Source organism: Myotis nattereri (genome assembly GCF_964212035.1).
Source record: "Myotis nattereri genome assembly, chromosome: 3".
NCBI classification, from domain to species: Eukaryota; Metazoa; Chordata; class Mammalia; order Chiroptera; family Vespertilionidae; genus Myotis; species Myotis nattereri.
The window spans coordinates 35,825,395-35,852,619 of record NC_138077.1 but is presented as its reverse complement, the minus strand read 5'-3'; the positions used below and the strand labels follow the sequence as shown (position 1 = coordinate 35,852,619).

At 38.4% G+C, this 27,225-nt stretch overlaps 1 protein-coding gene across 2 annotated transcripts in view; it reads right to left on the bottom strand.

Annotated features, from left to right (window-relative positions):
* Positions 1-27,225, bottom strand: part of NLGN1 (neuroligin 1) — a gene marked incomplete at its 3' end in the record, with an annotated part of 2,013,512 nt that overhangs the window by 44,043 nt on the left and 1,942,244 nt on the right. For both annotated transcript variants that reach the window (XM_081087461.1, XM_081087460.1), the window contains exon 12: positions 6,054-6,147. In XM_081087461.1, coding sequence (XP_080943587.1) covers positions 6,054-6,147 — 94 coding nt within the window. The remainder of the gene's footprint in view (positions 1-6,053; positions 6,148-27,225) is intronic.

Below are 27,225 nucleotides of genomic sequence, written 5' to 3'. Positions count from 1 at the left end.
GCACTACATATACATATTCATTCTCTAACTATTATGCACTTAGCATTAACTACATATTAAGAGCCAAGGTCACTCAGTCAAAAGAAGCTTCAAAGTACCATCCAATAAATCAACTCAAACAATTATTCACTGGAAAATTACCCTTCTTTCCAGTGGTTGTGAGAACGAAAGAGAATGGTCTGCTGCTACCATAAACTAGTATAATAAATAAACAAGATGGCTGGTTGTCAAGGGGTAAAAATTACACTGTTGAAAATGCAATTGGGTTTCAGAGACCTTCATATTTAAACTCTTTGTGGAAAGGAGTCATAGCCTTTTATAGCTCAGACCTAAAGGTCACTTTTCAAAAAAACACTATAATTGAGAACTGAAGACTAATCACTGTTAACTGTCATAACAAAATAAAAAACATATCAACAATTTAAGCTTGTATTAGCAGTAAAATTATATGTTTCATTTGGCTACAGGAATTCTGTTTAGCTAATGAAATCATCTAGCATTACAGCTAAAATTAAAACGGAAATGTTAATTTAGTTGTTGTTAAGTGGTGTCCATTATTCACCCATTATTATATTCAATTATTCTCTTTTAGAAATAAGGTTATAACCAAAGTTGTCAAAATAACCCAGGTACATCAAGTTGCGTACAATTTAGCAAACATTTGAATAACATTTTTACTATATCACAGAGCAAATAAGTTTGAATCATGATTACTAAAATACAAAAATGCATGGATTAAATGTGACCTGTCATTTCCCTGTGATCAAATATTTATACCCAGGTCATGTTAAAAAATTGTTTTTCCTATTTTTTTTTTTTTACATTTTGTTTTGCTTTGCCTTGTTTTTATTTCTAATATCAGGTACATTTCAAGTCTGGCTGCATGTTTCTGAGTGAAAGTGACAGGGAGACCCAAGGATTTTCACATAAAAAGAAAACAAAACTCAAAAATAACCAACAATCAAGAAAAAATTCTCCACCAAAGCTGAAGCAGTCCACTATAACAGCAAGGAGCCAAAATGCTCCTGGCTCATACACTGACAACCCTGGGTTTGAGGGAGAGGTTCACATAGACTTAGTGGTATCTGGCCTGCAGTAAAATCTTTGTAGCAGACTTTTTGTATATGTGAAATTTTGGGGGGAGAGAAAAAATATTTTTTTTTTTAGATTTTGAAAGGGACCGCTAACTACTTTAAAAAACAAAAGTAATAATATAATTCTAACAATGGGCCATTAGGATATTATTTGACTTTCAGAAGTAGCCTATATTATTTGAAATGCTCATATATTAATTATAATGCTAATATATTAAAATATTGTGTTTCCTTATGGATTTTAAAAATAAACTCAATTGTTCAAAATATAATAGAGCTTAAAATTTAAAATTACAATAATGATAATACTTTTAAGATTTTACTGATTTTATTTATTTAAATTAAAATAAAACTCTTTGTGTCTTTATTACAAATGCAATATACGTTTATCATCAAATATTTTTCTTGGAAAATCAATTTGTAAATCATCTATAACTCTATCATGTGATACCAGTATTGCACAGAATACTTTTTAAAATTTTTAAAAATGTATCTTTATCGTTAAAGTATTATAGATGTAGCCCTTTTTTTCCTTATTGACCCCCTCTCCAACCTGCTCCTATCCCCCCCCAGACCTTCACCATAGTATTGTCTATGTCCATGAGTTATGAATATCTACACTAATAAAAGAGAAAAATGGTAATTGGCGTACGGCGATACCTTTTTCATTGGCTAATCAGGGCTGTATGCAAATTAACTGCCAACTAAGATTGGCAGTTAACTGCCAACTAAGATTGGCAGTTAACTGCCAACAAGATGGCGGCTAATTTGCATATGTAGGCACAATGCAGGGAGGGCGAAAGGGAAAGCAGGAAGAAGCCCCCTGCCACTGACAGTGATCTGAAACCCAGGGGGGAGCTAAGAGCTGGGGGGCAGGGCAAAGGCGGTCCTGGGGCCGCCATTGCCCTTCCCCCCAGCCATGATCGGAGAATCAGGTGCCTTTGCTGCCCTGGCCAGTGATAGCAGGAAGTAGGGGTGGAGCCAGCGATGGGAGCTGGGCACGGTCGAAGCTGGCAGTCCCAGGAGCTAGGGGTCCCTTGCCTGGGTCTAAAGCGAAGCCCACGATCGCGGCGCCCCCCGCTGCCACTGCGGGTCCCCGCTGCCTGGGCCGGACGCCTAGGCCAGAGGCGTTAGGCCTGGGCAGGGGCGGAGCCTGCAACCGCGGGGAGCTGGGGGTCCCCTGCCCAGGCCTGACACCTCTGCCGGAGGCCTCAGGCCTGGTCAAGGGGCCGATCTGGTGATTGGTGATCGGAGGGTGATGAGGGTCAACTCCTCTGGCTGAGGCATCAGGCCTGAGTGGGGGGCGGAGCCGGGGATTGGGGGGATATGATGGTCCCCTTGCCCAGGCCTGGGTCAGAGGTGTCAGGCTTGGGTGGGGGGTGGAGCAAGCAATCAGAGGGAGATGGGGGTCCCCTGCCCAGGCATGATTCCTGGGCCAGAGGCCTCAGGCCTGGGCGGGGGCCAGAGCCAGTGATCGGGGGGAGATGGGGGTCCCCTGTCCAAGCCTGACACCTCTGGCGGAGGCGTCAGGCCTGGGCAAGGGGCTGATCAGGCGATCGGAGGGTGATGGGGATCAATGCCTGAGGGCTCCCAGTATGTGAGAGGGGGCAGGCTGGGCTGAGGGACACTCTTCCCCCCCCCCCCAGTGCATGAATTTCGTGCACCGGGCCCCTAGTCTATATATAAAAAGCTAATATGCTAAGTGTCCCTCCAACCGTCTGATCGGATGCTATGATACACACTGACCACCAGGGGACAGACACTCAACACAGGAGCTGCCATGACGTGCACTGGCCATTTAAAAAGAAATAGCACCATGGACCTGGTGCCAACAAAGCAACACTTGGCTTCCCCCAAGGGGGGCACAGGCAACATCACCACCCCAGAACAACACTCCACCAAATTGCAGCCAAAGCTGCTGAGATCCCCTGGTGCAAAATGCGGCCCACAGCCCAGCCCAGCCCAGAAACGGTCACTGTGGGCACCAGGTAATGACATCATGTAGCAATGCCTGATTTCCTCTCCCTAGCAACTAGCCTCCTTGCAGTTTCTTTAGCCCAGGAACACACTTGCTTTATAGCCAGGTGGAAACATTTTCCACTTTGTAAATGTCTGTGAAGCTTTTTCCAGTGCCTCATCTCATTTGATCCTCACAGAAGTCCTGGAGTAGTTAGGCGACTCGGTAGAATCCTATTTTTTTTTTCCATTAGGTGGAAAACGGAGATTTAGAATGTATAGAAACTTGTTTCAACTGAAAAGAAGAAATGGTGAACCTTGAAAATGACTTCAGGCTTTCTCACTGCACAGAATATGGTCAAACACTGCTGCAGTTAAATATTTTACCCTGTTTTCTCCCTGCATGATCTACAATAATAATCTGTTTCATGTTGATATTTACTGCTGTGTTGCTGACAATTACCTGAAAGAGAAGTTGAGGTGCTTCACTGGGCTGGAAAAAGTTTAGCTACATCAGAAAGCAGGTCTAATTAAGCAAGTTTATTCTATATATATAAAAGGCTAAGTTGACTTGCACGTGCATGATACATATAAAGCTCTTGCTGGCGCCAATTGCATGCATGTGTTTCAATCCATCATTGTTGATCATGAATTTGGTTGACACTTCTTATTGTAGAGAAAGGGCAAATAGCAATTTTAAAATATTTCTGCTAATTAATTTTCTTTCAATGTGCACAAATCTGTACACTGGGCCACTATTATGCATATAATTTCTTTGGGTCACAGTATACCTTTTGCAGTTCCTTCTATGAATGACAGTTGTTCCTTTACAGATGAAAATCTTTATGTTACACAAATAATCTCCTTTTGTCCTCTAAAATTTTTAATTATTATACATAGTACCAACTATATTTTCTTAAGTCTAAAAATTAGTAGAGTCTACAGTACAAGTTAAATATATGCTTAAAATAAATTGTTACAGAAATGGTACTACTAATATTCATAGAACATTTTGTCCTTTATTTATACAAGTTCTGTTATTAATTTGCAAAATGCCATATACTTGGTAAGTCAGTGTATAAGCCAAAATATTCTTAAAATAGTGAATTAGAAATTGAGGGAAGGCTGACTGTTACAGGAGTCACACTGACAGCAAAAAGACAACTATATAGAGACTGATAAATAGTCCAAAGCAGAGCAATGAGGCCATTTAGTATGGAAGCAAACCACTGTATACAACTGCTCAGTTGTTCCTCAGGTCATAGTTTTACAGCCACTGTAATAAAAGTCATAAGAATAATGGGAGAGTGGGTAGGATTGTAGTATTTTCTCAGTTATGAAACAAGCCAGGTTATCAAAAAAACAGGTATTAAATTTTGAGATACTGAAAATATTTGGCTCTTTAGAATGATGTACTTTCCAAGGTTTCCTAGAGTTAGAATATCAGTTTGGGTATTGAGAAGCACATGTCTACAAATGACTCATTAAAGGTCAGATAATAAAATGTATGACTCAAAGAGAAGGAGGCTTCCTTCTTTAATGACAATACTAACCTCAGTATTTGGTTAATAAAGATAATATTAACCCTGATTTAAAGGTTTATCTATATATATAAAAAGTCAATGACCAGAACTCTGGAATGACCAGAATGACCGGTTGCATGCCCACTGTGGCCAAGAAACCAGCATGATTGGTGGTGGTGGTGGGGGGGGGGGGCGCACTGGCCAACCACCTGCAGCACCTCCCCAGGCCAGCCCTACTCCCAATGGGCCCCCACCACCCGGATCCACCTGCAGACACTCCTCCTGGCCAGCCCCGCCCCTGATTTACCCCACTCCAATACCCCTCCCTACAGCTGGCCCCACCCCCAGTGAGCCCCCACCACCCCAATCAGCCTGCAGCCCCTTTCCCCATCCAGCCCTGCCCCTGATTGTTCCTCCTTACACCAATAGGGAGCAGGGCCAGCCAGCTAACATCCTGCAGCCCCTCCTCCCACCCGGCCCCACCCAAGATCGGCCCCCACCACCCCGTTTGGCGCATGGCCACTCCCCTCAGCCAGCTTCACCACCAATCAGCACCAGCCACACCAATCGTGGGTGGGGCTGGCTGGCTAACCTTCCACGACCACTCTCCTCGCCACTGACCCACAATTGGCCCCCTCCACCCCATTTGGGGGCAGGGCTGACCAGCCAAATGCCTACAGTCCCTCCCCATGACCACCCCATCCCCAAAGGGCTCCCCACCCCAATCAGGGGTGGGGCCTGCCCACCAATCGCCGTAAGCCCCTCCCCCCAGCTGGCCCAGACCCAATCAGCCTCAATCAGAATGGGCCAGCAGGCCAACCTCCCACCATCTCCTACTCCTGATAGGCCTGCCCTGATCCACCCTGATTGGGGCCGGGCCAACCGGACCCCACCTGTGCACAAATCCATGCACTGGGCCTCTAGTATGTAGATAAAGTAAAATGAAGGTAATTATTAGGGTAGTGTCAGATTCTGTAGAAAGAGCTATATTTGAATGTAAAAGAATTGCAGTGGAGACTATGGAAATTATCTTCTTCTTATCCTTAATCTAGGATGAGCCAAATGGGATGGAGCCCATATCTTATAGAAACCAATTCCCAAGGAGAAACTTCTGGGCCAGTCTTACTAGAACTGACTAAATGTTAGGTACAATGTTTTAAAAGAAAATCCCTAAACTATACTTTTCCATATGGAAGCTATAAATAATAACTAGAGCTTGAAACTATAAGTCATTTGGATAAAAGATGGTGATAGAACATGGTAAAATTTACATGTTGCCTTACACTTATTCATAAATATACCTCATTCCTGTTGACATGGCAGCCAAAATTCTTCATCCTTTCTCATGATAATCCTCTATAGGAAGGGAGGCTCTGCATGACCATAGTTAGTATACTACATAATTTTATCCATTTCTAGTTGAAAATTAGTTGAACAGTTTTTCATTTTCTAAAATTACTATAATCTAAAGAAAAATTACCTTTAAGGCTATTTTGAACTTCCAAAGCTATGTCAAGAGCATTAAAGGGCAGAACTGGTTCGTTGGCAATCTGTAAAATCACTTCTCCTGAGAGCTGAAAGAGAAAAAAAAAAAATGCTAGTATTCATATTAAGGGTTTTTGTTTGTTAGTTTTTCATTATTCTATACACTCTTATACATTCATAGTAGCACAAACACAGGAGATAAAATATACTTTTACACAATCTTTTTTTTTCCTTTTACACCTCTTTATATTTTATTTTTCTATAAAGAAAAAAGAAATCTCAGTATCTATTTCATGTCTTGGGCTAGTATAAAGAAATATAAATTTGTTTCTCTTTTTCTGGAGCTAAATATTAAAAGGTGTTTCCGTACTTGGGGTTGTAATATTTAAACTTTTAAACAATCCCTTATAAGAAAGTTCAGAATGTCACATAATAAACTAGAGAGGGACTGGAAATCAATATCTGGTCATTGAACTAAGTAATACTTCAGATAAAATTAATGATGAATTGATTTCATTTAAAATATAATTCAATAAAAAAAAATGCCTTTAAAATCTTAGGTATTCTTTTTCCTTTATGCTTTACTATGTCCCTAATTAGTTTCCTAAAATTTATCAAAACTAATAATGTTTATACCACTTCAAGATCAATGTTTAAATTAAATTTTAAAATATGAAATTCTAAATGGCATCCCCAAAACTCATACTTGGGGTTTTTATACATGTGTATTTCCCATCACAAGACTCCAAAACTGTTTTTGAAAGCCAATATATTCACTATAGCTGAACTAGCATGTCTTAATAGACTGAAGAAGTCATAAGCATTCACATACATCTCAAAGAAACTTCAGATGGGTGGCAAATGCTATTGTTACTCTCCCTCTTTCCCTCAACTGATATTGAGTATTTACTGGGTCTATATAAATGTCCCACATTGTTTTATAGACCTACAGCTGGCATACAGTAAAATGTGGCTGAGTTAATGTTATTAATAAACTATAAAATGCTGTTAGTCAGTGAAAATACTGTTTTGTAAAACCACAGAAGGGAAATTGGTACACTAAATTGAAACAGTACTGCCGGGAGCCGGTCCATCCTTGCTGTTTCAAGGGACCTGGCATATATGGCATACTTTTCTTGATATGTTTGCTCACCTTCTTGGCACTGTGTGTTTTAGCCAAGGTCTCCTCTCTGAGAAAGGTTGTTTCCCCAGGTAGGGATTTTCCCCTGAAGTTAGGGAGGGAATAAAACCCCTCAACTAAGTGCCAGGTGGGTAATTAATCACTTTAACTACGAACAATCATGCTTAAGCTACATAATCTTTACTCCCTGGAATGGAGATAAGAAACGCCCTAACCTTTGTAATAGAGATTGATAGGATTGAATCAACTGGTATAAATACAGATGTAACAAGACAACAAGACAGAGAGAGAGACAGAAATTGGCACAGAACCTACACAGAACGTTCTCTAGAGACAGAAGAACTTCGCTGGAGAGAACATGGCAAAAGATCCTGGACAGAAACTGGCCTCAGAACCTAGAGACAGAACCTAGCGAGAGAACATGGCAAAAGATCCTGGACTGAACCTGACTACAGAAATTGGCAAGAGAACCTGACTAGAACCTGGTGACTGAACCTGGCTGGAGAACCTGGACAGAATCTGGCTGGAGAACCTAGCGAGGGAACATGGCTACAGAACCTGGCTGGAGAACCTACAGAACCCGGCTGGAGAACCTAGCAAGAGACCATGGATACAGAACCCGGCTGGAGAACCTAGCAAGAGACCATGGACACAGAACCTGGCTAGAGATCCTAACCAGAACTTCGCTGGAGATCCTGACCAGAACTTGGCTAGAGATCCTGGCTAGGCTGCTGATCAACTGAACGCTGCCTCTGTGTCATTCCTTCTTCGCTGACTCCGTCTACGCCTTTGGGAACCCCTGGACCTGCTGAGGTTGGACCCCTGCATCTGGCGCCCGAACAGGGACCCCTAGGTAAGCCCCACTCTCGGGATGGATAGGACTCCACCGTAGGAAGAGGGTGGATAGTCTTCGCCGACTCCGTCCACACCATTGGGAACCCCTGGAACAGGATTCCCCTAGGTAAGACCCCCATTGAGAACCCCCACATTCGGGATGGATAGGACTCCACCAGGGTACTTCAGACCCCCCTATAGAGGATAAGTAGGGTAAGAAGGTGGATAATACAGAACTTAGATTGAGAAGATGTGCCATACTGAGTCCAAAGAAAGAAGACTCTGTATTGATCTTTACATTAAGAAGATGTGCCATACTGAGTCTAAAGAAATAAGACTCTGTATTGATCTTTTAACACATATGCTTGCTAGCAGAGGAATTAAGGTTACTCCTAGTCAGACAGAATATTTTATACAAGAAGTATGTCCATGCTTTTCTGAGGAAGGAAAGGTAAATGTAAAGGCATGGGAGGAGGTAGGCCCAAGGAGCCTTATCCTTAACCCCACTGCAGCCTTTCCACCCCGGGAAAGTGCAGGATTGGCAAGCTCTCCCTGGGGTGATAGATCAGGCCTCAGGTAATAGCGGAAAGCACCAATCCTACTCTTAAAATGGATACAAGAGAGCATCAGGGTTTTTTTTTTTTTTCTTTTTAATGCCTCCTTTTAAAAAATAAAAAAGGGGGAATTTGCCGGGAGCCGGCCCATCCTTGCTGTTTCAAGGGACCTGGCATATATGGCATACTGTTCTTGATATGTTTGCTCACTTTCTTGGCACTGTGTGTTTTAGCCAAGGTCTCCTCTCTGAGAAAGGTTGTTTCCCCAGGTAGGGATTTTCCCCTGAAGTTAGGGAGGGAATAAAACCCCTCAACTAAGTGCCAGGTGGGTAATTAATCACTTTAACTACGAACAATCATGCTTAAGCTACATAATCTTTACTCCCTGGAATGGAGATAAGAAACGCCCTAACCTTTGTAATAGAGATTGATAGGATTGAATCAACTGGTATAAATACAGATGTAACAAGACAACAAGACAGAGAGAGAGACAGAAATTGGCACAGAACCTACACAGAACGTTCTCTAGAGACAGAAGAACTTCGCTGGAGAGAACATGGCAAAAGATCCTGGACAGAAACTGGCCTCAGAACCTAGAGACAGAACCTAGCGAGAGAACATGGCAAAAGATCCTGGACTGAACCTGACTACAGAAATTGGCAAGAGAACCTGACTAGAACCTGGTGACTGAACCTGGCTGGAGAACCTGGACAGAACCTGGCTGGAGAACCTAGCGAGGGAACATGGCTACAGAACCTGGCTGGAGAACCTACAGAACCTGGCTGGAGAACCTAGCAAGAGACCATGGACACAGAACCTGGCTAGAGATCCTAACCAGAACTTCGCTGGAGATCCTGACCAGAACTTGGCTAGAGATCCTGGCTAGGCTGCTGATCAACTGAACGCTGCCTCCGTGTCATTCCTTCTTTGCTGACTCCGTCTATGCCTTTGGGAACCCCTGGACCTGCTGGGGTTGGACCCCGGCACAGTACAAAACACATAAGAGATATAACATATAAGAAAAATATGATGTTAAATATTAAAATCCACATATTCAACAATGGTCAGATTCCATTTGACATTTCAAAGTTATATTTCTCAATTGTTTACACAATTTATATCATGATAAAAATACAATTAAATTTGATATTCTATATTCTTGGAGAAACATATTTCTTAGAAATAAAGAAGGAAAAAGAAACTTTAACATCCCTTTATTTCTTTGGGATATTTTTCTCCCAAATGTAGCAAGCACTTCTTCCCCAATGCCTAAGGTATCTTTCCAGAGTTTTATCACCAGCTTAGTGATCACAAAAATCCTGGGAAAGTGCCTATTCTGATTAGGCTGTCTGCAATAGATTGATATGAATCCTGTTTCTGTTCCATCACACCCCATCCAACTCATGCAAGGACACTGATATTTGGAAATAAATTATTTGCAAAAAGAAAATTTTAAAGAAGATTAAGAAGCACTATCGTTTCTTTTTCCAATTTGCACTGGATAATTGAAACTACAGAACATACATATTTTATTTACACTTTTGGAATCTGGAAACCACACAAAAGATTAAAATGAAAGAATGGGGAGGGAGGAGAAAGGCGACTTCTCTGTGTGCTGCTGGAGTTGTTTTGTTTTGGTTTCTTAAGTGTCATTTGGCAGCTCAAACAACTGGAATATAAGCCAGTCACCTTGTTTTTCTTTTTCTTTCAGAAAGAACCTGGCAACAAATTTTGGGATTTCTAAGTCACCTGGCCCATGGCAGACTGCTTAGACTAAATCGGCTTTATTTGCAGCTACGTAAACAAGAGACATATCTATGTGTGCCTTGCCATGAAGTGAGAGGAGATGAGACATATGCATACACTTCTCACCCGCTTTGGAATTTAACCTTCTTCAGTCATGCCAGACAACCTTCTTCTATATTTATGCAAGGCCCCGTTGAAGCAGGGGATCCCTCGGGGGTGAGGACCACGGGGCCCCAACGCGCTAGGGCGTCTGCATTCATGACCCCGGGGACCAGGTTCATTGACGCAGATCCGTTTTATTGAGGAACTACAGGGGTATATATAGCATGAGGGGACCAATCAGAGGGAAACACGTTGCTACAGGCGACCAATCAGAGGGAGACACGTTGCTATAGGCGACCAATGGCTGAAAGGCTGGGGTACTGTGCACGTGGCTCTAGGAGTTAGTTCAGGCGGGCATTGCTACTTCCTGGTGTGCCAAGGAAGCATGTCATGGTGGAGTGTGCTCACACCATTGCAACAGCCACAGCGCTGAGACATACTTCCTGAGCTCTACTACACCCCGTCATTTTTTAAGTGCTTTATACCCAAATATCTCATTTCATTATCTTGACAAGCCTAGAGACAGGTAGTGGGGTCATTAAGCCTGTGCTAAAAACATTGAGTACAAGCCTTACTGGGTTCCAGTCTAAGATGATGACATAGGAGACACCTAATTTAGCTCCTCCCATGAACATTCCAAGTCTACAGCTACACATAAAATAATTCCTCTGAAAAACTCCAGAAACTAGCTGAGTGATTCCTACGCTAAAGGAAAAACAAAACAAAAACAAAAACACCGCCCCCCCCCCCCCGACACACACACACATAAAAATGATAAGAAAGTCTGAGACATACTCTGGCCCTAAAACCCACTGCATCCCAGGGACCTACAATGAGGTAGGAGCTCATAACTCTTAGCTTTTCTCTGAGGAGAGAAGTGTTTGGATACACCATCTAGTGTCCTAACTTTTAAGATTTATGTTTGAGGAATAAAAGCCCAAAATACCTAGCACTGAAAGCCATTGGGGCTTGTGTCCACAAGACCGAAAACGCTATAGCAAACAAACAAACAAACAAACAAACAAACAAAAAACAGTTCTTAAACATCTTGGGAGGACTCGCTGTGGCTAAGGTTCAGTGCAGAGGTTGCAGGCAAAAAAAACCCCAAAAAACAAAACAACCAACCAAACAAACAAACAAAAAAAACCAAGACCATGTCCTAGTCTTTCCTTGAAAAAAGTGCTAGCTGCATATATAAAAATCTATAGCCTGAGCGTCAGGTTTCTAATTTAACACACATCTATGGGCCAAATGAAATCCCCTTTGGAGACTGGAGAGAATGACAAGCGTCATCTTTGTGTACTCCCTCTGCTCTGTTGCAAGTCACTGGAAAGGATCTTGAAGAAAGCCTCCAAAACCCACAAGCAGAGTGGAGGACTTCAACAGACACTTGGATATCCTCGCTGAGCACTGTGACATTCCCAAAGTCAGCTGGGCGAAGTAGCCTTCCCACCCAGAGTATGAGTTGGCACCGAGGGGAACTAGAAGGCCAGCGTGGGGTTATGTTTGGTGCCTGTGGTATTTGCTAGAAACATTCTTTACACTCACCCCTGTGTCTTCTTCTGAGACAGTGCTTTTCAAAGCAGCGTGCCCTCATTCTGGAACTTGATTAAAGACTATCCTTTTACTCTATTTTAGTTTCTCAGTAGCACATTGAAGATGAAGCTTTTTAGTTTGGACTGGAAACTATTGAGAGTTTAACCATAGATTAAGGTGATTTCTGTGTAAGTTCCACAAAAATAATTTTACACCCATGTTGCCTCTAACTCATGTTGACAGCCAGCCAGCTGTCTCTGCCTGAATGAACTGCTTCCAGAGGGGGAGCTGCAACATGCAGACCCTCAGGGGTCCTCTATGTGCTGTCCTTTCCAGCCCCTCAAGCTCGGGGCTTATGCTGTTGCACCCAGGGCCAGGGGAAGCCACTTGCAGCTTTATGGCCTTGAGACTGCCTCCTCAGCCCGCCTGGCCAGGGAGAAGAGCCACCCAAGGCAAGGATGGAATGAACGCCGTGCCTCTTTCTGAGTTGAGCTGGTGGCAACCTGTTTCCCCAACGTCCCTATTTCATTCATGTCGAGTGGGTGTTGCCATGGCAGATATTATTTTGAACTCTTTATTAAGTGAATCACTTATCTTCATGTTATTGAGCTCTTGTTTCTGGAATTTTATTTTGTTCTTTGAAGCATATTTCTTTGTTTCTTCTTTTCCCTTGACTCTGTGTTTGTTTCTGTTCATTTGATAAACTAGTTACCTCCCCTGTTCTTGATGATATGGTCTCCTGTAGGAGATGAACCTTATCATTCAGCCTGGCTCTAGCTCTTGGTTGTCTCTCAAATCTTTGTGCTTGACCAAGCTGAATTCTTTGTTTTTAGTGGCTCCCAGGAGTTGAGGATGTGCCAAGATCTGTCAGTGTCCCAAAGGGAGGATCTCAGCACCTAGATGCAGGCTGACTGAAAGCCAAGTGCTCAGGCACCAATATTTTTGAAACATGTAATAAAGTTCTTTCAGGGAAAAGTTGGGGGATGCACATTTCACTCTGCTACCTCACCTTTATACTGAGCCCTGGAGCATTAGCCAGTTAAGTGTTTGGGTTTTTTTGTTTGTTTGTTTGTTTGTTTGTTTTTTGGCTGTATCGTTGATGTTTCTATCTCTTTCTCTCCCTCTCCCTTCCTCTCCAAAATCAATTAAAAATACATTAAAAAAAGAGGAGTGTTTTTTGTTTTCTTTTTGCTACATTCTGCAGGACCATGAATGCAAGCCCCAAGTGACTATCATAGTCAGGAGATCAAGGGATGCATTTCCTGAGTGGTAGCTGCCCATCTAGGGACCAAGCAAGTGCACAACCTCCTTTCAGGACGCCGCCGCTTTCCTGAATCTTCTTGAAGGTTGCCTAGGCCGGGGTCTGCTTGTCCTGGCCTTGCCACTTCTTCTCCTTGTTCTTTTTGCTCGTTCTCATGGCTTCCATGAGTTTCACCCGTCCCTCTTTATCTTCTTTCTCTTGGTCATACCAAGTTCTGCAAGCCTCTCAGCTTCATAGGCCCCTTTTGGACCTGCTTGTAGGCTTCCATGCAGCTCACCCACAGCTCAGTAGTAAACTCCAGAATATTCTAATCTTTGTTGGTGATAAATTTCTTATAAATATAGTATAAAGGTTATATAGCAAAAGTATTAACATAACTATAACCACAATTAATTTTACTGACTACTCAAGATTAAAGAGGCACATTGGGACATCAAAACATAAAGTGTAGAAGATGTAGGAGAGTTAAAATGGAGAGAGCTTTAGTATGCATTGGAACTCAAATTGACTTTAGCTTAAAATGGACAATTATAAATATAAGATATTTTATAAAACCCTCATGGTAATCACAAAATTACAAACCTATAAAAGATACATAAAAATAAACAAAAAGAATTCGAAATATACCACTACAGAAAATTATCAAAATCACAAAGGAAGAGAGCAAGAGAAGTATAAAGACACAGAGGAATTGCAACAGCCATAAAACAATTAACCAAATGGCAATAGTAGGTCCATAACTATCAATAATTACCTTAAATGTAAATGGACTAAATTCTCCATTAAAAAAGATAGAGTTGCTGAATGAATAAAAATATAGGACCTAACTATATCCCGCATACCAGATACTTCATCTTTAAGGACAAATCCAGACTGAATATAAAGGGATGAAAAAAGATTTCATACAAATGAAGACACAAAGATAGGAGAGGTTGCTATATTTATATAAGATGACAATTGTATTAATAGACAAAGAAGAGCACAATATAATGATAAAGGGGTCAATCCAACAAGAGGATATAGCATTTATAAATGTTTATGAGCAAATATAGGAGCATCTATACAGCAAGTATTAATAGCCCTGAAGGGAGAAAATAGACAGCAAAACAATAATATCCCTCTTTCAAAAATCAACAGATCATCCAGACTGGAAATCCATAGGGAAACATTGAACTTAAATCAGATATTAGACCAGATGGACTTAGACATGTACAAAACATTCCATCCAACGGAGAAGAATAAATATTTTTTTCTCTCAAATGCACATGGAACATTCTCCAGGATAGATCATACTTTAGGCCACATGATCTATCCTATGTTAGGCCACACAATAAATGTGTTAAATTAAGAAGGTCCCAATCACATCCAGCATCTTTTCTGACCACAATGGTATAAATCTAGAAACTGATAACAAGAATTGGAAAATTCACAAATATTTTGAGATTTGGAGTGATGCAGGTCTCATTGGCTCAGGCAGCTCAAATGTATATCATTGACAATTGTGTTATCCTTGATAACAAGAGCTGTGTGGGGTTCTGAGTGGCTTTAAGAGCTATTGCGGTCCTCAGAGGCAAGGGACCAGGATGGTGGTGGTGGTGGTGCCAGAGCTGATGGTATGCTCATGGCTATGGAGCTGGCTGCAGGTGCCTGCATGATGGCAGGGTTTTGGCTGAAGATACACGCACACATTGGCAAGGGCCTCAGCCAGTGGCAAGGGCTAGGGCCAACTGTGGATGTATGAGCAGCTATGGAATCTAGACTGTCAGTGTGCACTTGTCCATTCGTAAGGACTAGTTGCACACCCACGCATTTCACTGAGGTCCAATGAGAGGAGTCAGTGCCAGCAGCATGCAGGTTTGCACTACAGGGCCAATCTGCAGGTGCACGCAGCAGCACAGGCCTGTGACAGCAGTCAAGACTGGATCCAAGTACACAAACAGCTGTGGGTGCCTTGGCTGTCAGCTCGTACTCATGTGGTTACAGGGGCTAGCCATGGGCACACACACAATAGTAGAGGCTGGAGACAGAAGTCAGGGCCGGCAGTGTGATAGGCACCTGTCCCCAGCCTCTACTGTTATGTGTTGTATTTAAATGTTTAAAGAGTGTTTTTAGGAATGTGATAAAGGAAAATATATACACAAATACATTTTTCTTAAACCTTATGCATCATATTCCGTTGCCTTGTTGCTTTACATGGAGGTATTTTTATACTTTCTGACTTTGTCACAATCTTTCCCTTACTAGTCCAGAGAGAAAAGTATGTATATTTATTTATTAAACTGTGAGTATCTAGAGCAGGGGTGGGCAAACTTTTTGACTCGAGGGCCACAATGGGTTCTTAAACTGGACCGGAGGGCCGGAACAAAAGCATGGATGGAGTGTTTGTGTGAACTAATATAAATTCAAAGTAAACATCATTACATAAAAGGGTACGGTTTTTTTTTTTTTTTTTTTTTTTTTAGTTTTATTCATTTCAAACGGGCCGGATCCGGCCCGCGGGCCGTAGTTTGCCCACAGCTGATCTAGAGGATAGTTATTGTCCCCTTTCAATTACTCTATTTCATTGACCAGTACGGTGACATTATCTGCCATAAGGCTTTGAACGAATTGACTAGTTAATGCGTGAACAATGTGGTAAGACATAAATAGGTTCACTAAAGCAATAGCACTGCCATGGTTCTACAATGTAATTTCTTTTTTAGTTACAGGCAGAAACACTCAGTAAACGTGTGATTTCTTCCATTTTATAATTCAAAATTAAAGTAACCATAGTGTATACCTCAAACCTAAGCTGTAAGTTAAACTATCACAGTGAGATTGTTTTCATGTCATCAGTCAGACTTAAAATGCAATATGTCCTACTCTAGGAGGTAGTTCTGTGAGATAATCATGACACCTGTTTATGAGTTAGTGTGAGAAAGAAATTGAAAGAGACTGGGTTGCTATGGCTTGGTGTAACATAATCTGACAGGTAGTAGATGAATCGGGAACCATACCACCAGTGTCTATTGAGCCTTTATTATGTGATCATCACTGTGATATGAGGAGAAAAGAGAAATATAAAACAGTTTCTTTCCTTAGGACTTATTTTCCTGATAGAGACAAATCCTACCACTTTTGCACAATTAAAAAAGGAAGTTAACAGTAGAAAATCAGTAAGCACCATTTTTTTTTTAAGTCCACATTAAACACATTATGCAACTATTTCACATGTATATATTTTGGGCTTAAGAGTCTAGAATGTTAAAAGGGAGAAATATTCCAGATGAGGAGAATAAACTGTGCTAAAATCTTGGGGCAGAAAGAAGTATAGACTTTCTAGAGAAACAAGAATAAACCAGTATAACTAAAGTGGAGTTCTTGACATGGGAAGTACGTTTGTATGTGGTCTGTGGGGTAGGGAGTCAGAAAACCCTCAAACACAACCAAGGCATATGGGCAAGATTCAGTGATCTGTAGGGAGTCCTTCTCACTTCCCTTAGCTTTCAGAACTGAGGCATCATTGATAAATTGTGGTCTGGTGAGAGCCTTCACAGCATGGTTTTATGGCGCCTGGTGCCCTTCAGGCTATTATGTTCATCCTGATGTGACCTGACTCTGATTTATGTCACTTTATAGTAGAAAACTCCCAATTTAGAAACAAATGCCCTGTGGATAACAAACCTCAGGGCAGCCAGCCATGGGCAAGGGGACTCCGGGATCTCAGAGATGAGCAGAGCAAGAGCGCCCTCCCAGACCTCAGGATTGCTTTCCAAAGCTGTGACATCAACAGAGAACAGGCAGCAAGGACATACTCCTGACATACCCAGACCATTTTCCCAGCAAAAACAGAAATTAAATGTTGCAGAGCAAAATGGAATATACCCCTAAATACATAAAATGTATGTACCCCTAACATGGCTAAAATCCAGTATTAAGATTCTCATTATCTTTCATCTGGAATATTCCCCAAATTCCCCAATTGATCTAAATGTCTGCCTCTAACCCATTATCCACTTTATAGCCAAACTGTAACACATTTACTTATTTCAAGTAAATTTCTTGTGCACCCCCCAAAACAGACCTGTCCATACAAGGCTTTTCTCAAGAGTGGAGCCAGGTATTGACTATAATTATTAAGTAGTTATATGCTAGAGGATGCTATGAGGAGGTGTACAGGTATCCTAATAAATCTGAGGGTTCGGAAAAGGCTTCTGGGAAAAATCTCCCTCTGTAAGGAAGGCACTGGGTAGGCTGTATATCATCCAGGAAAGAATTGGAAGTAGCAGCATATTTGGTGCCAAGCACATGCTCTTACATCCGTTGACACAAGGTTGCTTAGTTGGATTTTGCATACTTTTATATAACAATAAATTTAAAATATTGAAAATGCATTTTATTATCTTACATCTATTTCATTAAAGTCTCTTCCAAAAAAATTTGGTGTCTTTGGGTGGAAAGAGCTGGCTGTCCCCCTCCTCCCCCCACTACCACAACAGAAACTGAGATTTCTGTCATTGCAGATACCACTGTAGGTCTGGTGTGGCAAAGAGGGGAGGCGCGGTTTATTTTTATAAGGGTAATTGTACATTAAATCATGTACTTGGTAAATTATCCAAAGTGATTAATCATAGAAAGTTAGAGGATGGATTTAGCAAAGTATATAATAATGCTACAGACACACACATCGAATATGCAAAATGCGGGAAGACAGAAGAGTTCAATGATTTTATATGTATAGCTTATTTTTAGATATTGTATTTTCAGAGCATAACACTGGATATTGGTACACACAAAATAATGTGGTTTTAGTTTGCTCTTCAGAAATTTGATAAGACAATGCTTTACTAAAGAATAAAGATTGCACCCGTTAAGCAAAGGGTATATTGGTAACAATGAATTCAATTGTATAAGTCAATTATTTATTTAATAGATCAATATTATCATTTTGATGTTAATTGTCAATGTAATTATTTCTTTCTGTGTATACTAGTTGAAAAACCATCAAAAATAAATGCAATCTCTATAGATTTGGCTATCTGGTAAAATGTTATGTACATATGGAATTGTACAAACAAAGCACACCTGTCTAACTCTGAATTTTCATGATTTCTCTTTTGTTCTTCACATGCTGCTTAGCAATAGACAACATTCTTATAGCTCCTTGCTTCTCAAACATCGCGGCATATCCCACAGAGCAGCACTGACCAATGAATACAAAAGTTCTTAATATTATTATCAAACACCTGTTACCGAGCGTTACATGTAAATGTTTCTACCAGGCAGTCCTGTTTTACACCAGCTATACTAATTATCAGCAATGCCCAAGTTACCAGTAAGTAACTTTCAGCAAATCACATTATCTCATCATTCCCACATTGTTAGTAATGACTAGACTATATGTATTTAAAAAACTTTAAATGAGACAATATACGCAAACTATTTAGTACTGGGTATGTTAATATTTTGGGAAAATGCAATATATGCTTTTACTAAAATATTACAAAGTAGAAAAAATAGATATATCTGTTATTATGCATCTATTACACATGCATATTAATATATCTTTTATCAATTTTTATACTATTTAAAAGCTATGGTAAGGAATGAACTTTTTTTCTTTCATACAGGTGACTAAAGTGTCAATATTGATTTGGAACTGTGTAGTAACTTTAACAAAGCAACATATATACATTGTCCCATATTTTATATAAACATTAAGTTGTTTCTATATTGTCTTCTCAGAAGTCAGCACATTTCTTAACATATGACTTTTCAGCTCATTTTTCTTGAACTTAAAGCTTTGTACCTTATGACAGATAAGTGTCAGTTATGCAAAGTAAGAATCAATGGCACTTATATACATATCTATAAAACTACAGTAGAAAAATAATAATTACATCTTTGGCCAGACTTTTTCCTACTGTGCCCAGAATCCAACTGTACTTTTTTTATTTATTAAAGCTACTAGACCAGCGGTTCTCAACCTGTGGGTCGAGACCCCTTTGGGGGTCAAACGACCCTTTCACAGGGGTCGCCTAAGACCATTGGAAAACACATATATAATTACATATTATTTTTGCGATTAATCACTATGCTTTAATTATGTTCAATTTGTAACAATGAAAATACATCCTGCATATCAGATATTTACATTACGATTATAACAGTAGCAAAATTACAGTTATGAAGTAGCAACGAAAATAATTTTATGGTTGGGGGTCACCACAACATGAGGAACTATATTAAAGGGTTGCGGCATTAGGAAGGTTGAGAACCACTGTACTAGACTCACATATTTCAAAACTCATATTGACTTTTGTGTCATCTGTATAGAAGCAAAATAGGGGTCCTTGGCTTACCATTTCTTTTAACTTTATCTCCTTGCCTCATTTTGAAATTTTCTTCTTTTAAACTCTGACTTCATCACAGCAAACAAGGACAGGAATTACAGCTTAATGTTTTATGTATCCTTTTTACATAGATTATGTGAGAAGCAGAAAATGTATTTCAATACTGCCTTGCAGACTGATGACACAAATGCAGCTTATTGATCTTAATGAACTGTCAATCAACATGGAAGGAAGGAAACCATTTAAGCTAAACCTTTAAAATAGCTTTACATATTTATAATAGAAATGATCTGATAATATCTGTAACTATGTTTTTATTTTTAACTATAACTTTTGATCTAAGCATAATACATTTTTATATTTATCCTAGTAAAAATCAGCATTTATTTATAAATTCAAATAATGTCTCAATATAATATTCTGTGTACCAACAATTATAAAAAATATATCATAGTGTATGTTTCTCTTGAAAAATATATAGTATACCTTTTTACAAAGTAAATTTTTTTGTGAATGCACATTTCTTTGTAATAAAAGATACCTGGATATCTAGGTTGAATACTAGATCTAAAGATAAATGCATATTGAAATTACACTTGAAATAGAATTCACTGAGAGACTTGTGTTCTTGATGATAAATAAGGGTATGTCATGTTATCCTGCAACACTGTTTCTCTTCTTAAAATCTAATAATCCTGGTTTTGTCTGGAACAGCACACAGGCGCAACAATAATCTCATTAAAATATTATCCAGCCAAAAACCTTAAACCAAAAATAAATTTTATGAGAAAGGAAAAAAATTAAGATCAATGGGTTATAGATGATATGGATAAGTTCTCTGAATATGACATGGGTACTAAATCATAGCCTGATTAACACATATAATTTAATCATTCTTAAACTTCTTCCATTAATTTAAAAGCCTGTAGCTGTAGTCATCATCTAGTAAACCAAATTGCAGAACTTTAAAAAACAAAATAGATTATTTGAATGATGACTCAAACTATGATTCTCTAATCACTCACCATTATTGAAATGAAGTTGATTTAATTGGACCTGTAAAAGAGATTGCAATTTCTAATCATACCTCTTCTGTAAATGCTTATTATTCAAAGGAGGCCATATGTAGTTTCAAGTACCCTTAATTAAAATGATGAATATGATCTTAGATATATTTTCCCTTGGTAGTTACCAAGTGATTCTGGTTTTTCTATCATTTTTATGTCTTCCTTATTCTGTGCAATGCATAGTCAATATTTTCTTTTTAGCATCAAACAAAAAGAAATTAAAAATTATTCACCAAAACCTTCCCTGTTAACCACTTGACTGACATTTCTATATGTTAAAGGAAAAATCCAGTATTGTATTAGGTGTATAAATTTATAGAAATATCAAGAATAATTCTGAGCTGTGTTCATTTTCAACAATGAAAACAACAGAATCATGAGAAAAATTTCCCTGATCAACTTATTTCCCTGATTTAATGTAAATCAAATCTTTTTAAAAAAGAGTATAAGTATAAGTATATAAAGAAGACAACAAAATATACTTTACAAGAATGGTGAGAGTACAAAAATATATATGTATGTATTTCACTATTTTCATATATATTTGTGCATATAAATGTAAATGTAAACCTAGATGTAAATATATAGACACTGGCACATATATAGAAACCACTTACTCATCCCATAGAATTATTTACAGAGAAAATATTACTTTCCTGACACTTGTGCTAGGAACTTTATTATCTTAATAAATTATCAATGTCACTCTTTTAAAAAAAAAATATTTTATTGATCCTTCTACAGAGTGGAAGGGAGAAAGATAGAGAGCCAGAAACAACCATGAAAGAGAAACATTGATCAGCTGCCTCCTGCACACTCCTCACTGGGGATGTGCCAGCAACCAAGGTACATGCCTTTGACCAGAATCGAACCCGTGACCCTCCAGTCCGCATGCTGACGCTCTATCCATTGAGCCAAACATGCTAGGGCTCAATGTCACTCTTACTTCATGGTTACCAATGTCTGTCTAGACTTTTCTACTATTCAACATCATACTATCCTTCTCTATGAAAATTATCTAAATATTAAAATTTTGATCATCCTATTTCATTCCTCCTACTTTATCTAAGCATAATACATTTTATATTACCTAATTTATATGCAATCTTCAAAGGAAAATATCTTAACTGCCTGAAACCTAACCTAAGTATATCTATCACACCACATCTTTTCTACTTTCATGTTATTTCAATATAAGCAAAGGTTATCATTCTGAAAATATACCTGTTATCTCTTTCCTAGATTCCTTCCCTCCTTGCTTTACCAGCGATCTCTCGCAGAATCTTCCAACTCTTCCTACAGACTATTTTTTAAATATATATTTTTTATTGATTTCAGAGAGGAAGGGAGAGGGAGAGAGATAGAAACATCAATGTAGGGAGAGAATCATTGATCAGCTGCCTCCTGCACGGCCTCTACCAGGTACCAAGCCCCCAACCCAGGTATGTGCCCTTGACTGGAATTGAACCTGGGACCCTTCAGTTCACAGGCCGACGCTCTATCCGCTAAGCCAAACCAGCTAGGACCAGACTATTATTTTTAAATCATTACTAGAGCATGTTCAGATCTCTCCCAACTTAAAAAAATATAATAAAGAAAAATAAGCAATAATTCATTTTTCCCTAGTGGGCCCAACTATTTGAAATAATTATTATACTCACAGCCTTGATTTTCTCCTTTCATAATTATTCCTTCAGTCACTGCATCAGACTTCCCAGCATTCTTTTGGCACCATTTTGATCAAAGTTACTATAAACTCAGTTTTGATAAATCTAATGACCCTTTGTGGAGCCTTTGCCAAAATATACCTTCTTGAAACACTTTTTTTTAAAATAAATTCTGGAATTATTGCTGCTCTTCCTTAATTCCTCTGCTTATTTTATTTTATTTTTAAATCTCTCCAATACTACTTTTCCATACATTTGCACTAGGTGATTTTATTCACTGTCATTGTTTCTAATATTATACACAGGGAGAACAATTGCCAAGTCTATTATCTCCTGCCTAAAGTTTAGTCTTGAGGTTCAGATAAAATAAAACTCCCCTAGTGAACACCTACTTCTGACTTCAGAGGCACTTTCAATAATATATCAAGAAATAAACTCATCATGTTACTTTTTTTTTAAAGGATGATCTCTATTTGCTAAGTTTCTGTGTTCATTTAACTAGGATACTTTATAATGACTCCAGCTCTGGAGTATTTGGAAAATACTATCCATGAATATGGTTTTATTGTATGTAAAAATCATAAAAAAATATTTGTGTTAGTCTAACTACACACACAGAGGGAACAATTATTAGGTAACAAATATTATGAATTAGAACTATATTTATGAGTAAAATATCATGGTAAGGAAATTATCTGTAATACTAGCTATTTTTAAGGAATCCCAGAATATAGGGGAAAAATGATTGGCTGGTCCTTTGTATGGCTGTTGGAGAAATTGGTAGGAACCACCTCAGATATGTCACCTGAAAAATCCAAGCTCTGTCAAGGCTGTACTCACTTAGTGTATAAAAGCTCTAGATAAGCCACTTTAAGTAGAGCAGATGCTGCCTTGAAAAAAATGTCTATTTTGAGGGGTGGGGAAGGAGGCATGCACATAAGTTTTTCTCTGACATCTGTTTATATGAGACATGTCTGCTCTTGTTCTGTAACTCCAGTCATATTTTCCTTCCTCTCTGATTTTTTATTTTTATTTTCTGGTTATAAAAGGTAGGAGAAAGCTAAATTAATAAAACTGTTTTTAAAGAGTCATAAACCTACTATGTCTTTATTTTTGGTTCTGGTCCTACTTAGCTTCAGAAGGAAATATGCGCTAAGGAAGAACTGTAAAGAATTTTAGTCAGGTTTTTAAATCACTACACACCAAGGCTGTTTCTCCTCTTATTTTTCCTTATCTCAGTTCACATTACCACCATCCATCCAGCTTCAATAAGTAAAATCCTAGAAATAACTTGTGACTCTACATTGTCCATTATTCTTACAATATGACAGAGCTGTCAGCCTATTTTATTGTTCTAACCCTAGCACCTCAAACAGTGGATGCGATAAGTAGATAGGCAATAAATATATTTAAATGAATAAAATTATTTAACATTTCTTGAATCTGGTTCTTCCTCTTAATTTATTCTACCATTACTCTAATTCAAATCACCATCATCATTCATCTGGACCATAGCATCTTCTTTTGACCTGGTCTCCCTGGACCCATTCTTGACAGTTTCTAGTCCATTTCTCATAGTGCAATAGAATAAACTTTTCAAAATACAAGTCTAATACTATATTTTCATTGTTTAAACCCTTTGTTCTTAGGGTAATGTGTAAACTTATTAGCATGCCTTTATATGTCTTACTTCTCTAACATTAGGTCTTGAACTCAATTTTGTTTATGTCTTGATGTATATGTTCTAGTCATATTGAACTTCTTTCATTTTTTTAATCCTTCCCCCAGGATATGTTTAATTATTTTAGAGAGAGGAAGGAAGAGAGAGAGAGAGAGAGAGAGAGAGAGAGAGAGAGAGAGAGAGAGAGAGAAACATCTATGTTTCTAACATTGATCAATTGCCTCTTGTAAGCGCCTGAGACAGATGTGAACCCACAACCTAGGTATGTGCCCCACTGAGAATTGAACCTCCAACCTTTCTGTGTATGGGAGGATGCTCCCACCAGCAGAGACACAATGGCCAGGACTTATTTTCCTAAAGGACTGATTCTCTCTCATCTTCACATTGCCCTTGCCTGAAATATTTTCTTTTTTCTTCATTTCAGTAAATAATTTCACAGATTCATTTGACACCATTGTTTTCCAATAGGCTTTTCCTGAAAATTGGAATAGGCACCTCTGCTGTATTTTCCCTTAGGCCTTCATTTTTTTTTCTATCAAAGCATCAATCACATGTGTTCTAATTTTTAATTTATGTTTATATTTTATAAATGTAATTATAAGCTTCATGTAGGCAAAGGCAAGGTCTGCTTTACACACAGATCTTTTGAATTTTAGTATTTCAGGGAAGAGTCTACAACTAAGAAGAATTAAATAATTTGAATAAATAAATCATTTAATTTAATCCCTGTTATACTACTATAAATGTGAGTAATTCCTCTAAGTTCACATATAAAGAATCTAAAATTTAGGTCAAGAAAATTATTAAAGGTTTGCTAAACTCAATTGCTATGTGATGTTCAAGTCTTTTCTTTTAACTACTTCTTAATACTTAGTTTCATCATCTATGCAATAGAGATAATAAATCTTATCTTGAGATGGATGACAGTGACTGAGGTGAAAAGGTAAATGTCTAGAACTGTGATGGGCAAACAATGGCCCACAGGTGAATTCCTAGCCCTTTTTTTGTATGGATCATGAGCTCAGAATGGTTTCTAAATTTTTAATAGTTGAAAAAACCAAAAGAAGAATATTTCATGATATATAAAAGTTACATGACATTTAAATGTCACTATCCATAAAGTTTCATTGAAACAAATCACATATATTCACTTACATATTGTCTGTTTGCTGTTTTGTCAGGAGAGTTGAGTAATTGCAACAGATCTTCTATAGCTCACATAGCCAAAATATTTACTTTCAGCCCCTGGTCTAGAAAAATGCTTATAGGCACTCTGTGGGATATACTTATAATTTTTAGAATTGTTTTTAATAATCAAAAATAATTACAAGTGTCTCCCTAGTCTATGTGACTTATAGCTCATATATTAGAAAAATGTTGGGTCAATACAAAATTATGATAAGTGCCTTTGTTCTTATTTTAAGTAATACATTATATGCAAATGGTAAAGTAATCAATATTTTTGCCTTTAAAAGATAAACTACTTAGAAATATAATTTTATATAATACTTATGAGTGCTCTGAAGATGTTACTCATGTTTTTTTGTTGTTGTTGTTTTGTTGTTATTTTGTTTTGTTTTAACTTACTTTCCATGTCTGAACAACGAATACTTATCATTCAAAGATATTCCTGGAAGATCAGGATCCTGAGAAAGGGAGCCAAAAACTGTAGAACTAACTTGAGTAATCAAGATTTGTGGAAAAGCCTAGACTGAGCTCAAACAGGGATTGAAGCCACTCTTCCTTGGATGGTGAGTAGTCTCTCAGACACTAATGGATTCCAGCCTAGAGCTTGAATTAATACCCTCCTCTGATGAAATATCATTGTGTTCTAAAACTTAGCTTGGCCAAAATCTGATCATACAGAAAACTGATTCTTTGGGAAATATGGAATAAAGGGTGTTGAGAACCTTCACAAATGAAATATAAATGAGTTGACAAATGAAGCCCTTGAAAACCCCTTTTAAACCCCCTTTTTACTCATTGTTTCTTCATGCTGCTTCATGATCTATCGTCATTCATGTTCCCCTGACCTCATCATTCTTTCTATAAATTTTAAATCCAAAAACTATATAAAATGCAGGATTATTCATCTAATAAGGTTAAAATGCCCTTATAATTTCTTTGCATAAGTATGTCCTTTCTTCAAGACACTATCCTAAAACCTTTTCTCAATCCATTTTTTTTAGATTACCTAGTGGTTTTGTTTTGAGCTTATTGTTAAACACATTCATGAGGAACAGAGTTGATTTTGAGATGATTTTGTCCTGGGTCAAGCCGACCCAGATTCTGGCTTTACTTTCCACTTAACTGGCTGTATGACCTTGGACAATTTATTTATTTTTTTTATATCTCAATCTCAGAGTCTTCATTTGTAAGAAGTTAATAATATATAACTTAAACAACTGTTGTGAGTACTCAAATAACATACTATATATAATATCTAGCATAGCCCCTGGTTCACAGCAGGCAATCAAGCAGTATTAATTTCTTTCCATTCTTCCTTCTCTTCTTATTTCTAGTTGCCTAAAGCACTGGATACATTCAGGAAAACACTTATTTCTAAGTAAGTAAAAAATTGGGTCATTTGTAAAAGCTCTGTCAAAAATATTCTTTCGGTGAATGTCAGACCAGAGTATCTAAACTGTGTATATAAATAAGGGAAATGATACTTAATTACGAACATTCTAACTAGGCATATAATTCAGCTGAAAGAGTGCAAAATAATAGTTGGAATATGACCTGGTCTTGAATTTGTGTTCTGTTGTTTATTTTCTATGTCATTTTTGCTCAATAGGCCTCACTCATTTTCCTCTTCTGCAAAATAAAGATAAAATCAACCATACAGGCCTGGTAGGTTGAAAAGACATCCTTCCATAATCCCCTCTCTTTCTTCCTTCCCACTCTGTTCCACTGCTTCTCCTCTCCAGCTATGCTAGACACAGTTCTCCAGATTAGTAAAGTCCCTGATCCAATGCCTCTGCAACTTTTGTTTCCTCCACTGAATGGCTTTCCACCCTAGACTCTGATTCATCTTTCAAATATTCCTCATCTAGAAGATGGTTATAGCTCTCATTCTTTGAGTTAGAGGAGCTCCTTCTTTCTTTGTTCCCATACCTAATATTCTTGCATGTTTCCTCATAGTCAGATGAATTTCATAGTTACCAATGGAGCTCAGACTTTGATGGATTCTAGAGTTCATTGAGCTTTGATAACTAACTCCATATCTAGGAGAGTGTTAGCAAA